We start from the raw sequence: 13,766 nt of genomic DNA, 5'->3' as shown, positions 1-13,766 counted from the left end.
ATGGATTGCAGTGATGTTTATGACTGAAACATTGGTTGTTTTAAGTTTATTCAATGCAAAAAAAAAAAACAAAAAAACATTGCATCTTTGTTGCCAGCACCTTTGACTAGGTGTATAGAATCAAGCGGTACTCGCAATCATGACTAAAATCATGGAACAGCTGATATCTTTTAAACATAAATGTTTAACACAACATTTTTTATTTAAAATGAGAGGTTTTTGTGTTGCTTATATGGAGTGTGGCACAGTGGGTAAGGAACTGCGCTTGTAACCGAAAGGTCGCAGGTTCGATTCCCGGGTAAGGACACTGCCGTTGTACCCTTGAGCAAGGTACTTAACCTGCATTGCTTCAATATATATCCAGCTGTATAAATGGGTACAATGTAAAATGCTATGTAAAAAGTTGTGTAAGTCGCTCTGGATAAGAGCGTCTACTAAATGCCTGTAATGTAGACACAAAATAACCTTTTAGACACCAAATTAGATTCATACAGTGTAAAGGCTGTGTTCATGACCAATAAGAGTGGGAGCTGTGAATTAAACTGCCGCATTCCTAGGTTTCTAACAGAAAGTTCTGTATCCAAAAATGTAAAGATGCCCACCACAAATGTAAATGCTTCACCAAATGGCTATTGCACCCATAATACATTTTGTGTTTCAGAAATACATTTTTTTTTTCAACAATAATTTGAGTATTTGAATTTCTGCTATTTTTAATTTCTTCATAATTTTAGTGAAAAGGCTCGTTTTGGTCATTTTTCTTGGTTAGTTGGTTTGACGATGCTTTTTACACGTGTGTGTGCTCAAACATAATTTCTATGATTGCCTCCTGCCTCTGAAAAATACTAAAGTGGAGTTTTCAACATGTCAGCTGGTGTATAGAATCAAGCGGTACTCGCAATCATGACTAAAATCATGGAACAGCTGATATCTTTTAAACATAAATGTTTAACACAACATTTTTTTTATTTAAAATGAGAGGTTTTTGTGTTGCTTATATTTGCTATATTCTCAGGGGGAAACTCCACAAATAAATACCGTAAAATAAAAACAGTTTTTAGGTAATTCAGTTTTGCCTACATTTGCTTCAGTTTAATTTATACATTATCCAGCTTACAGTACTGGTGTTCACATCCACAAAATGTTAAAGCGATTAAGAAAATCTAGTTTAAAAGAGCTCAGCTGTTTCGTAGTGACACATGACCATATGTGTCATTTAGGGATTTGAGTTAGTATTGGCAGCTTTTACTTCAGCTCAATGTACCTTTCCAGCATTGTAGTTTAATTCATCAGGTAAGGCCAAAAAGTATTTTGAAACAAATACCTCGATGGTGATTATGGTATGATTAATCGGCACAATATACGAGTGCATAGCCCACCTCATATGCAGTTTGCAAACAGTTATTAGTTATTCATCAGGCCGTGGCCATTTAAAAAAAAAATAACATGTAAAGCCTTGGGGGTGTTCATTTCATTCATGTGAATGGAAAATGTACCTCTCTGAAATGCAAAGATACTCCAACAATATTTTCTAGACAGGTCCTCAGGCATAATCACCCCTTTTTAAGGTCAATGCAATAAAGCAACTGCCATTGTGCATGCTTAGACTTCTCAGCAAATGGCCTTGCGATACTGTCATACCCCATGTGAAAAGCCCATATTTTCCTTCGAGCTATGTGATCTTAGATATTTTGGACATATTTTATGTGGTAGATTTGCCACACATTTATCTGATTGAACACCATAACGAAAGGTCTTATACTCTGTCCAAAACCCTTGAGCGAGCAGTGCTTAAACAACTAACCGCTTTTCTCCATCAGAACGACCTGCTAGACCCTCACCAGTCTGGCTTCCGATCCGGGCACTCAGCAGAGACTACCCTCCTGGCTGTGACGGAGGCACTCACCACTGCAAGAGCCTCATGCCTCTCCTCTGTCCTGATCCTCCTTGACCTGTCTGCAGCATTCAACAAGGTCAACCACAAAATACTTCTCTCCACCTTGGCTGAGATGGGCATTGCTGGGACCGCCCTGTCTTGGTTCGCTTCCTATCTTGTTGTGTTGGCCCAGGAAAGCTATTTAGAATTTAAACCATTTTTCCCTTTTTATTCATTATGAGAAAACTGCAAATAACAACCAGTGACAATAAACACCCCTTATTTGTTAACAAATACCCCTTAGCATGTTATGAACTTGTATTGCAATTGGAGTCTTTTTGTCAAGAAGCATTCACACAGAAAACATAAAACAAGAGTACAATTAATAAATATAAATATCATGTCAGAGTAAATAAATATCAGTCATCAAGCAAAACAAGTGATTGCCGTTCCGGAATGTAATACGTCAGGGCATAAAGTAGTGTTTCTGTTAAGCTAAGATGCTGAAAAACAACCTCTTGGACCTGGCTTTAACTCACTCACGCTCACTCACATTTAGCAGGCTGAAGATTCTCCACAAGGGGGAGCGATTGGCACTCAAGAAGCTGGTGCTGTGCAAGAATGGTGTTTGCCATCAACGACATTGTGTCCTTGTTTTTCCAGTTAGCTCTAAGTGTTTTGTGTGTGTGTGTGTGTGTACTTGCAAAGTCAGAATGTGATTATTTCAAGGTTCCCATTTCAGAATATGGCGTTAAGTGGTCTGTGTTGCACTAAGGATGATGATGGCTATTATTATTTTATTTTCTTTACAAAACGCTTTTCTTACAAGTGTTCAAGGGGCTTTACAATATATGATACAGTCAAAAGAAGGTTGAAATTGAATTGGTTTTGAGTCGTTAATTCAGTAATTAATTAAATTGGAATGAGGAGTTTAACATCTTAGGTGTGCCTGCAAATCTACTGCATGTCAGATATAAGCTGATATGGATAGTGTTGTATAAAAGAAAATATTGTAATGCTTTGATAAGAGCTCTTAAGCCCGTAAATAGTACCTAAATCATGTTATTTTACTCAAGATACAGTATGAATTGTTTAACATCTAAGCTATAAATCAGTAAATAATGTTATGTATCCCATATTATATGAAATATAATGAATATGATTTAATGACCTCAGACTTACTGTTGAGGGCAACAACATGGCTGTGCTTCTCCTTTCAGATCTAAGAGCTGTGTTTAATATTGACCACAGTGTTTTAATTGAGAGACTAGAGAAATGGGTTAGCCTCCCTGACAGGGTTCTTCACCGGTTCTGCTTGTTTGTAATATGGAGACGTTCTCTGCCAGCCTTGGCGAACGTGTGCCATATGTTGAAATGGGTACCTTGAAATAATCACATTCTAATTTTGCATGTATCACTGCTTCTCTCACTGATATCAATACGTGGACGAGCAAAAACTTTCTAAAACTAAATGAAGACAAGACTGAAATTCTCCTCGTAGGACCAAAAGAGAAAAGACACAAACTTCTCTCAAAGCTCACAGTATTTCATTTTTAAATATTTTTTTATTCCTACCATTCCTCAACCTCATTCATTTATTTTAGCTTCACTGTACTCTTTTTATTTAATATTGACTGTATTTGAGATGTCTTACTGTCTTTCCTTAAATACCTTGAATTGATGCTTAATTCATTTTATATCTTGTGAAGAAGCACTTTGGGCTGCTGTTTGTATGAAAGATGCTTTATAAATCATTAATATTATTGTTGTTATTATTGTTATTAGTATTATTCCTTGTGTTTCATAATTTAAATGCAATGTAGGCAATGGAATAATGCTGGTTTTTAACCAATCAGATTATTTGACTGCATTCTATTTCCATGCGTCTAGAATGACGTTGTAATTCTCTAATTGTCTTCACTTGTTTTTGTTTTTATCATTGTTTTTTGTATGGTTGGGTGCATGGTCAAAAAACCTTTTGTGTGCCATCACTGTCCATGTAAAAAACCAATCTCTGAAAAACAACCCATAAAGATGGAAAGACATGTTAAGGAATCAACTGAAGGCACAAACGTCAAACGTAATTATAATGTTGCTTTCACTAAAGCTAGACTATTAGGGTGCGCCATTTTTAGTGCGCTTGTGCTCCTTGGTAGGCATCAACCGTCGTCCTGAATTTGAGCCCACATAAAATCTGCGCGTATATTTGAAGTCATACGGTAAAGTCGATTGCTTTTTTTTTTTTTTCCCCCCTCTGTGCTTTGCTCAGTCGAATCCGGAATAGCGGTTGTTACGGCCGTTACTCGAATGTGGAGAACTCCTCTGGGGTGATTTACACATCACAAATGCTATTCCTGTTCGCTTCTAAACCCTGCCCACTACAGAATCAACAGCCGGCAGAAGTGACGGGCTGACTCTCCCCATAGAGAAATTGCGCTTTGAACAGGCTTCGGACAAAAACTACGATACATCATTGACAGGTAAATAGCGATGGCAGAGGCTAATATTTCTGTCACAGAAAGTCAGTTCCGATGCCCTGTTTGTCTGGATATCTTGAAAGATCCGGTGGCCATCCCCTGTGGCCACACGTACTGTATGATATGCATCAATGGCTACTGGGATCAGACGGACTCCGGGCAGTATAGCTGCCCCCAATGTCGGGATACGTTTAGCCCAAGACCGGTTCTAAGAAGAAACACGGTGCTTGCAGAAGTGGTAGAGAAACTAAAGCTCACCGAGCTTGTAAACTCGTCTGCCCCAGACCGTTATTTGGGAGGTCTGGGAGATGTCCCATGTGACTTTTGCCCCGTGGACAACAAACTAAAAGCGGTCAAGTCATGCTTAGCATGTCTGGCTTCGTACTGCGAGAAACACGTTGCGCCTCACCGGGAAGTTGGCACTCTGAGGCGGCATAAACTGGTGAATGCGATCGAGGATCTGTCAGATAGACTCTGCTCACAGCACCGATTGGGCCTGGAGGGCGGCGGCTGCTACAGCCAGGTGGAGTGGAGCGGGGACTGTCCGCTCTGCGAGTCGGACCAGGAAGATCTGCGCAATGTTGACATCCAGAGAGCGAGGAAACAGGTGAGAGGTCCTTGCAACGCATGACTTTGCAACAGCAGCGGCACAAAAGGAAGTTCAAAACTTGATGTCATCGTATTTGCGTTTCCAATCTGCTCGATGTTGCTCGTTCGTCGTAGGCTACACATGGACATTTAGATAGCCGAGCCCTTACTGGGAAAAGGGAAGGGGCTATCGGTAACTCATAAGAATGGTAAGGGGGACATTTAGATGATGGGCAGTACCGTGCATTGCAGCACTGGGTGCATGGGAGTGTTATTCTTGATGAACTGTACATTGTGTGTCCTTGTAGGCTACACAATGATTTTGCCCTTGAGTCAGTGGGCTGAAAGAATTCGGAATATGTGAACTATAGCTAGAGGACCAGTACGGACGCTTATAGGCCCATACGTTACTTCACACGGGAACACTGTTACCCGCGATATTTCCCGGTCGTATATGCAGGACCACGAGCAATGCACAGCCAAAAATTGCCAGAGGCATAAGTTATTGAATATTATGATTTCACAAGGAGGCGTTTAACATTGACGTCATGTTAACATTGTCAGTATAAACTCCAGACACATGTAGCCCAAAAAAATCTGCCTTTTTTGATTATTATTATTATGTTAGTTATTTTCAAACTTGTAAATTGATAGGAAATTATTCCTGGTTAATTAAGATACATGATTGAAGCACATTTCACCCTGCAGTAGAAACGCGGCGAGAGAAGTGTGTGCCTCAATGGAAGCCATTATCAGATGCTGCTTGAAATATTTACCGTATCCATGCATGTATGAACACAAAAGTGGCAAAAAGCACTGTCCTCTTCTTTATTTCAGCATCCATTTGTGATAGTATATTTACGTTCTACTTTAAGTAACGTATTGTACCCATGGCAACCCATTGAAAACAGTCTGGCTTTGCGCGAGGTATGAAAGTCACTTATTTAAAATTTTACCTGATGAGGAATAATAATGAATGTGACCAAGTCTGAAGCAAAACTTTTTTCTGAATATTTCAGAACACACCTGTAACTCTAGTTCAAGAGCAGGTCCTTTTGAGATTTCCTTTGCATAAAAGGTCATGAGAACCAAAAAAAAAAATGAAACTCCCATGTAGTCACTTGTTATGATTTTGGGCCATCACAATTTCAGAGGAACACCTGACGCCATGGCAACATTAGCATGTTGAGCTGTCTTAGCCAAACACACACCAAGAGTCACCCCTTTATAAACGCAGTGAGGTCTTTTCCTGCAGATGTATTTGTCTTAATTATAGCCAACCAGGCCAGTCCAGTATTATATACTATGCATGCTGGGACATTGCTTGATTTATGAATTACCCATACTTATGGAAACTGTGAACTTGCAGAATTGTGCAAATGAGTACTTTGTAATATAATGTGCATTTTAAGTGAGTAGAGGCGCTGGTTAGTTGTTGTGTATTGTGAAACTGTTATTAGGGGGAAAAAATAACTTTTTAGAAGGCCTTTCTTGTCGTTAGCCTTTCCCCCGGTGCACACACAAAGTACTTTTTTTTTTAGGCTGCTCTGAACAGGACCCAATGTGCGCAAGGAAGCTTCTTATTAACATTAATTGATTATAATTATCACTTTGATTAAAAATTAATTCTAACAAATCATGCTTTATAAATCAAATAAAAATTTTATTTGTTTTAATTTATATGGAGGTATAAAATTGACTATTCATGAATGAGTACCCAGGTGTCAAAATTTGTGGCTTTTATTTTGAATCAATATTTGTTTTGACTGGAGAAAACATTAGAATTTCATCTTTTGTAGTCCACTTCTTTCAGTGACTGTTTTGGCTTTTTTTTCCATTGTCAAATTCTGAATGAAACCTCCCTCCCCCTGTATCTATGGTTATGGTTACACAGGCTCAGCTGCAGGAATGTCAGAGAGCAGTTCAGGGCCGGATCAGGGCTGGAGAGAGGGAACTGGAGGACTTCCAACAGGCCCTCAACTCTCTTAAGGTGTGTACTGTTGCCATTAAATAATAATAATAACAATAAGAAGAAGAAGAAAGAAAAAAAGGTCTGTATTCACAGATGCACTGGCGCTCACAAACTTACTAGCACTCATAGACGTACTGGTGACACTGTGGTGCTCACAAACACTAGTGCTCACAGACACATCGGTGCTCACAGACACTCTGGTGCTCACAGACACACCGGTGCTCACAGACACTCTGGTGCTCACAGACACACCAGTGCTCACAGACACTCTGGTGCTCACAGACACACCGGTGCTCACAGACACTCTGGTGCTCACAGCTCACAGACACACCGGTGCTCACAGACACACCGGTGCTCACAGACACTCTGGTGCTCACAGCTCACAGACACGCCGGTGCTCACAGACACGCTGTCTCCCTGTGCCCTCAGTGCTCTGCCTCGGCTGTAGTGGGGGACAGTGAGGCTCTGTTCTCAGACCTGGCCCAGCGCTTGGAGCAGACACGGGTGGAGGTGCGGGCCAGACTGGAGGCCCAGGAGAAGGCGGTGCTGAGCCGGGTGGAGCGGGAGGTAGAGGAGCTGGACAGGGAGGTGGCCGAGCTACGGAAGAGGGAGGAGGGGATCGACCAGCTGCTCCTCACAGAGGACAACGGCCAATTCCTGCGGGTCAGCTGCAGGCTGCGTGTGTGTGTGTGTGTGTGTGCGCGCGTGCGTGCGTGTGCGTGCGTGTGTGTGTTTGTGCGTGTGTGCGTGTGCGGGTGTGCGTGCGTGTGGGCGGGCGTGCGTGCGTGCGTGCGGGCGGGCGTGCGTGTGTGTGTGTGTGTGTGTGTGTGTGCGTGTGTGTGTGTGTGAGAATGTGTGTTGTGTGTGTGAGTGTGTGTGTGTGTGTGTGTGTTAATGTGTGCATTTCTCTGATGTGAAGGTCACAGACATTGTGAACGCTCCTGAAGCCCAGCTCTGCATGTTAGGATGCAGGTGGATGTGTAAGTGCTGCGTTCTTTGCGGTCAAACATTCACCCACGAGGCGCTTGACCTGCGGTCGCCCTCATTCTGCGCAGGCGGCTTCCTTGCTGTGCGTGCAGCCGGCCTGCGGGAGGCGCCCCAGAGCTGCGGAGGTCTCCACTGACTGCTTTGGCGCAGCCAGGAGGGCCCTCTCCCACCTGAGAGCCAGGATGGAGGAGCTGTGGAGGGAGGAGGTGGACAAGATCACCAAGGCAGGTGCGTTACCAGGGGCAACCAGCTGGGCTTGCACCCCCGAATGCGCTGGACAGGAACCATCTGTGTGTGAGTGTGTGTGTACGGACTTCTTTAACAAATAGAGCCATTTCAAATTCTGCAGTTCATCTTCGTTTGTGAGTTGAGGGTAGTTTGCGTGGAATTCTTAGGTATCCCCGTTGTCTCCGAGGTCAAAGGTTAAATCTTCACGCTGTGGGTGTGTTGGTAAAGTCAGAGGCATGTTTTCCACCCGTGGAAACCCTTTCAACTGCACTATTCAGCTCTGCGTTAGCTGAAAGCTCTGTGTTATCTTCTGTGTTATCCGTAGTGGCGCTCTCACAGACCATAACGCTCCAGCACGCTGACCATGAGTGCCGTCATATTCCTGCCATGTCACATGGGCGTGTCTTTGCTGTCGCCGGGAGACATGAGAGAACAATCCAGATGCAGTTCCTGCTAGTTTCAATCATGCACGGTAGTCGCATTGCAGTTACATTTTAGGTATTAGGCCAGTACTAATTCATCCGGAGTGAACTGCAGTTACATCCAGTCCATTGATACAGCTGGACATTTTACTCACGTGATGCCGGATAATCACCTTGTTCAAGGGGGGGCAACAGCATTGGCCCGGCTGGGAATCGAACCCATTTGAGTTTTCGGGTTCCGAGCCCAGTTCCCTAACCGCTACACTACGCCGCCTGCCTCGGTCCACGCTCGTTTCTTGCGCTCCTCTTGGCGCGTGCGACCGAATCCCCCCCGACGCGAGGCCTCGGGGGAAACCCCTGGAGGGGAGGAACCCCCCCGTCCCGGCGCGGAGAGTCTCCTTGGCCAGCGGGGGCTCAGCGCCAGGCGGTAACGGGGCGAGCGGGCTTTCCCGCCAGAGCTGAAATCCCTGCGGAAGGCCAGAAGGCGGGGTCCGTCTGGAAGCAGGCGGGGGGGGAGTCTGACCTCTCCCCAGGGGAACGGGACCTTAAAATCCCCCCATCGCCACGGAGATGAGCTCACGTCGCGTGGTGTTGAAACGCAGTGCAGTAGCTCGATCTCGGCTGAAAACCAGGAAGTCAGCAGCCTGGGAGAGACTGCTGACATAAGCCGTCAAAGTTTCCCTGCAAAAGTGCAATTGATGTGTGAACAATAATATATATGCCTTCACAGTTGGCTTTCTCCATGTCTCCTGCAGTGAACCCAAACGTCTATCAGTTGCCCGCCACTGAAGGCTGCAAAGGTAAGCCTTTTACTGCGGGTGGGGGGGGGCATCAGAGGTGATGGTCACCAAATGCTAGGTTAAGATTAAACAAGGCTTTGCCAGCATGTAGTACAAAATGGCTGTGAGCAATAAGAAATCCTTGTCTTTGACATGTAGACCACACTGTTTCCTTTTTGTCTTGGAGTTTGGGGATGCGGTTGCTTGAAGTCTGTTTCTTTTTGTTGTGTGGGTGGTGTATCTGTGAATGGTGAACAAAGATGGAAAATCCAGGGTGAGAAGGTAAAGACCCTCCCCACTATTTGTCTCCAATCACCTGGATTTGCTAATTAGCACAATTCTTCAGCCAGGAGGTAGAACTAATTGCTGAAATCAGCTGGCTGAGTTCATGGGTGTAAGAAGCGCACGGCAGGACAGGTACTTTCTCTGTCTCGTGGACTGTGCTCCTGTTGGCAAACGAGGCCAAGTTTCAGGGGCGCGTGTTCCCTCCCTCAGGGGCGGAGAAGATGGCGACCGCCGTCCCGTTCCCCCTCTCCTCCCTCAGCCTGCAGCAGTCGGACAAGCGGACCAGAGAGACCTTCCTCCGGTGTGAGTACCCCGCGGAAACCTGACGCGTCACGTGCCCCGTGCGGACACGTGTCTACACGACTCCGGCATGAGCCCCGTTGTTCTCGGAAACCAGATCCGTGTCATCCACGCCAGGCCGCTCCCCTCCTGCTCTCTCTCTCTCTCCCTCTCCCTCTCTCTCTCTCTCCTTGCTCGCACCACACACTCAGAAGGGCTCCAAAAAAGGCTAGCTATCTAGTTCAGGGGTTCTTTGTCTGGCGAAGTGGTTCAAAATGGAAGCTTTTGCTAGTTTTTGCACACCATCGTAAAGAGTTCCATAAAGAACTAACAAGGGTTCCTCTATGGAGACAAAGAACCCATTTTTCTGACAGTGTAATTACTGTGCTTATTTTATTGTTTAAATATGACAAAAACCCCAGCACCTCAACATTCTTTAACATGTAGCATTCCTGGTTTTATCTACAATGATAGGTAACAATGACAAGAAATATTACCCTGAGGTGCTAGGTTGTAATTTGCTAGCTAGCTCAGCGCTACTCAACTCCAGGTCCTGTGGGTCACAGCATCTGCAGGTAGTTGCTCTATTCATGTACTACACCACCTGATTTCACTAATTATTTTACTTCCTTGGTCCAGTAAGTACGCTCATTAGTGAAATCAGGTGGTGCAGTGCATGGTTGGAGCAAATACTTGCAGACGCTCCAGGCCGCAGGACCAGGAGTTGAATAGCCCGTATGCTAGGTGGTTGGGGCATGGTGGTGAGTTCAGCATCCAATGCAGGGGTGCATAGCTCCTGTCTGGGAGTGCCGGTCCGCGTGCTAGTTTTTGTTCCAACCAGTTTGCTTAGTTTTAGTTTTCTGGCAGCTGTATAAACTATGCTTGTTCACTCCTGTACTTGAGCACAGTAAAATCATCACGCTCGCTGTCTGCAGCTGTAACTGGTGCTTCAGTTCAAACTGTGATTGAGCTAACTGATTAAATAAAGAAGGGCAGAAGCTGGCACAAAATCCTGAAATGGATCAGCCCGTGTTGTGTACCTCTGGTCTGATGTAATGATTGGTCCATTCCCTTCCCCCTCCCCCTCTCCCTCCCGCAGATACCTGTCGCCTCTCTCTGGACACAGACACGGCGCACCCCACGCTGGTGCTGTTTGGGGACCCCCCGGGCGTGCGGTGCGGGGAGGAGCCCCAGCCCTACGCCCCGCACCCCCAGCGCTTCGACAGCGTGGCTCAGGTCCTGTGCAGGGAAGGGCAGTTCGGGGGGTGCAGCTACTGGGAGGTGGAGTGGAGGGGGGGCGGCTGGGTGGACATCGGAGTGACCTACCGGGGCATCGGGCGGAAGGGGGGCGGCAAGCCCTGCCTGCTGGGCCGGAACGAGAACTCCTGGAGGCTGCGCTGCACGCACTCCGGCTACGCCGCCTGGCACGACAACCGCAAGACCACGGTGGCCGCCGCGCCCTGCCCCAGGATCGGGGTGCTCCTGGAGCGCCAGCAGGGGGCGCTCTCCTTCTACAGCCTCTCCAGCGCCGTCGCCCTCCTGCACACCTTCCACTGCCCCTTCTCTCAGCCTCTCTACCCAGCTTTCAGGCTGGACCTGGACTCCACGGTCCTCATCTGCCCCCCTGTCTCTCCCTCCGCCAGCTCTGACCTCTGATCCCAAAAGCTGCCCCTCCCCCTACCCTGCCCCCAGGGCCTTATCAGTCACCTGCAGCCTTTCACTAGCTCTCTTCTGCTAGCTCTCTGAGATGATAATGGTGGCATCGATAGGTCTCTGGATGGAAAGAAACTGCTTGCTAGCATTATCATGTTATCCTTGTACTGCAGTTATCCTACACACACACAGACAGATCCACACACACACACACACACACACACACACACACACTCTCTCTCTCTCTCTGTGGTCCCACTCTTTTCAGATAGACACACATTACTGACCGTACCCTTCAGCAGTCAGGCATTTCTCTGTGGTGCCATTGCCTTTACTCCTGGCCGGGAGGAACTACGAAAGTGTTCGCATGTTCCCGCATTCTTGCCTAATCTTCCAGCTTGAGTACTGGCTTTGTGAATACCGTGTCTGCCGAGCGTAGCTGGCAGCAGGGAGGGCGGGGGGGCGTTCAAGTACGCATGGTACGCATACCCGGTCGATAACTCCTTCCGCCTCAAAGTTTGTTGGTTCAGAATTTCCCCCGCTGAATTTCTGGCTATGCCACAGAATATATGCCATTCATTTTGTGAATGCTAGGAAAGTCATCTCACTCCCAAAGTACTTTTTTCTTTACTACTGAATGTAACTGTCCATGTTGCTGAAAAGCGGTGCTACAGTGACATTGCATTAGCTTCACAGGCAGGAAGTTTGTCATTTCCCACGGTGTCATATGCGACGCCTTATAAAGTGCTTTTAAAAAAATGTACAAATAAAAACCTCCAGGGCATGTTCATCATTTACTTCTATACTGACCCTTGCCGCAGCCCTTCTCTGTGTTTGTAGCTAGTTTACTCAGAGAATCACAAGGACTGACTGAATCTTCTTGTTTTGTAGCTTGATCTTAACTCTAGAGGGCAGATTTTAAAGGGTGTTTCTTATTTCTGATAATATTATGCATGGAAACAGTGGCACTTTTTGTAACATTGTCCTCTTACTAACACTGATGTGGAACACTTTTTTATTTATTCACAACTAACAACAGCCAAAAAGCAGCAGACCTGCATATCATCCTAAAAATAGATCTCTGCTTAATGGTTTTTTTTCCCCCCGTGTCATATTTTTTTCCAACTGTGACAAATGAGTTGGGAATAATATTTGCCAGTGAAGGAAACGGTAATGAAATACTGTGTGTGGTTCCTGGCCTCTCAGTTCAGGAGCCCTATCTACCTCTCCTCTCTCTCGCTTATGCCTTATTGCCCTTTGCCGCTAGTCTTGTGGTTGTGGAAGTGTTTGTTTGTCTGTGTGTTTTACCGTTGGTATTTGTATATGCAATAAAAAAGGCATTTCAACTTATTTTTGGAAATCTAATGTTATACTGACATTCTCACAATTCATGACACTCTTAAAAGGGCAACTTTTTTCTTGATAAGGATGAGCCTGCAAGGTGCAAAAAAATTATTTCCATCGAACTCTGAAGCATTTCTTGTGACGTGCTTATGCAATGTAACAGTAGAAATTCACTGACTCCAAGGGCTCAAATCTGAAGCAAGCAGAAAGAGCACTTTGGCAAAATTTGTGTTAAATGCAACTAAATCAATGTGAGTGGTTACTCAAAATCGTGGGTTCACACAATTCACACAGCCAACTGTTCAAACAAACGAGAGGCTTATCTTAATCACAGTTTCATGACAAAATAAGAAGGGATTATATCACCTAGTCCTACTCTGTCACAAACATTACATTAAGTGTTCATTATGGCTGGGGTCAATGCATGAGTTATACAAATCCTGCAGCCAGTCATTGTTTTCCGGACGATACTCAGTTTATTGATGTCAGTAGTAAAAAAAAAAAAAGGCCAACAGGCTGGGATATATCGGCAGAAGTGTTGAGTATAAATCAAAGGAAGTTATACAATACCTTTGTCAGACCACACTGACAGTATTGCGTGCAGTTCTTGGGACCGTACTACAAGAATGATAAAGTATAGAGGCTCTGAAAAAGGTTCAAAGAAGGGCAACCAAATTGGTCCTGCTATGAAAGATAAAGGTTATGAGCAAAGACATGAGATGCTTAATCTCTTCAGGCCTTTTAAAAGGAGACTTATTGGTGATTGAGGCTTTTAAATTTATAAAAGGGATTAACAAAGTGAAGTACTAGAGATTCTTCAATCCGAGTTCTGTTAGTAGAACAAGGGGGAATAAATGGAAATTAGGTCCCACCCCT

At 45.1% G+C, this 13,766-nt stretch overlaps 1 protein-coding gene across 1 annotated transcript; it reads left to right on the top strand.

Annotated features, from left to right (window-relative positions):
* The first annotated feature begins 4,119 nt into the window (after positions 1 to 4,119).
* On the top strand, positions 4,120 to 12,896 carry LOC135248768 (E3 ubiquitin/ISG15 ligase TRIM25-like). Its single transcript, XM_064323682.1, has 7 exons — positions 4,120 to 4,960; positions 6,836 to 6,931; positions 7,343 to 7,576; positions 7,969 to 8,128; positions 9,306 to 9,350; positions 9,825 to 9,917; positions 10,993 to 12,896. Exons 1-7 carry the CDS (start codon positions 4,367 to 4,369, stop codon positions 11,547 to 11,549), a joined length of 1,779 nt encoding a protein of 592 aa, XP_064179752.1. The 5' UTR covers positions 4,120 to 4,366; the 3' UTR covers positions 11,550 to 12,896.
* The last annotated feature ends 870 nt before the right edge of the window (positions 12,897 to 13,766 follow it).

The sequence above is a fragment of the Anguilla rostrata genome, chromosome 2, assembly GCF_018555375.3.
Source record: "Anguilla rostrata isolate EN2019 chromosome 2, ASM1855537v3, whole genome shotgun sequence".
Taxonomy (NCBI): Eukaryota; Metazoa; Chordata; class Actinopteri; order Anguilliformes; family Anguillidae; genus Anguilla; species Anguilla rostrata.
The sequence above is the reverse complement of the archived record's forward strand: the minus strand, read 5'-3'. Positions and strand labels throughout refer to the sequence as shown.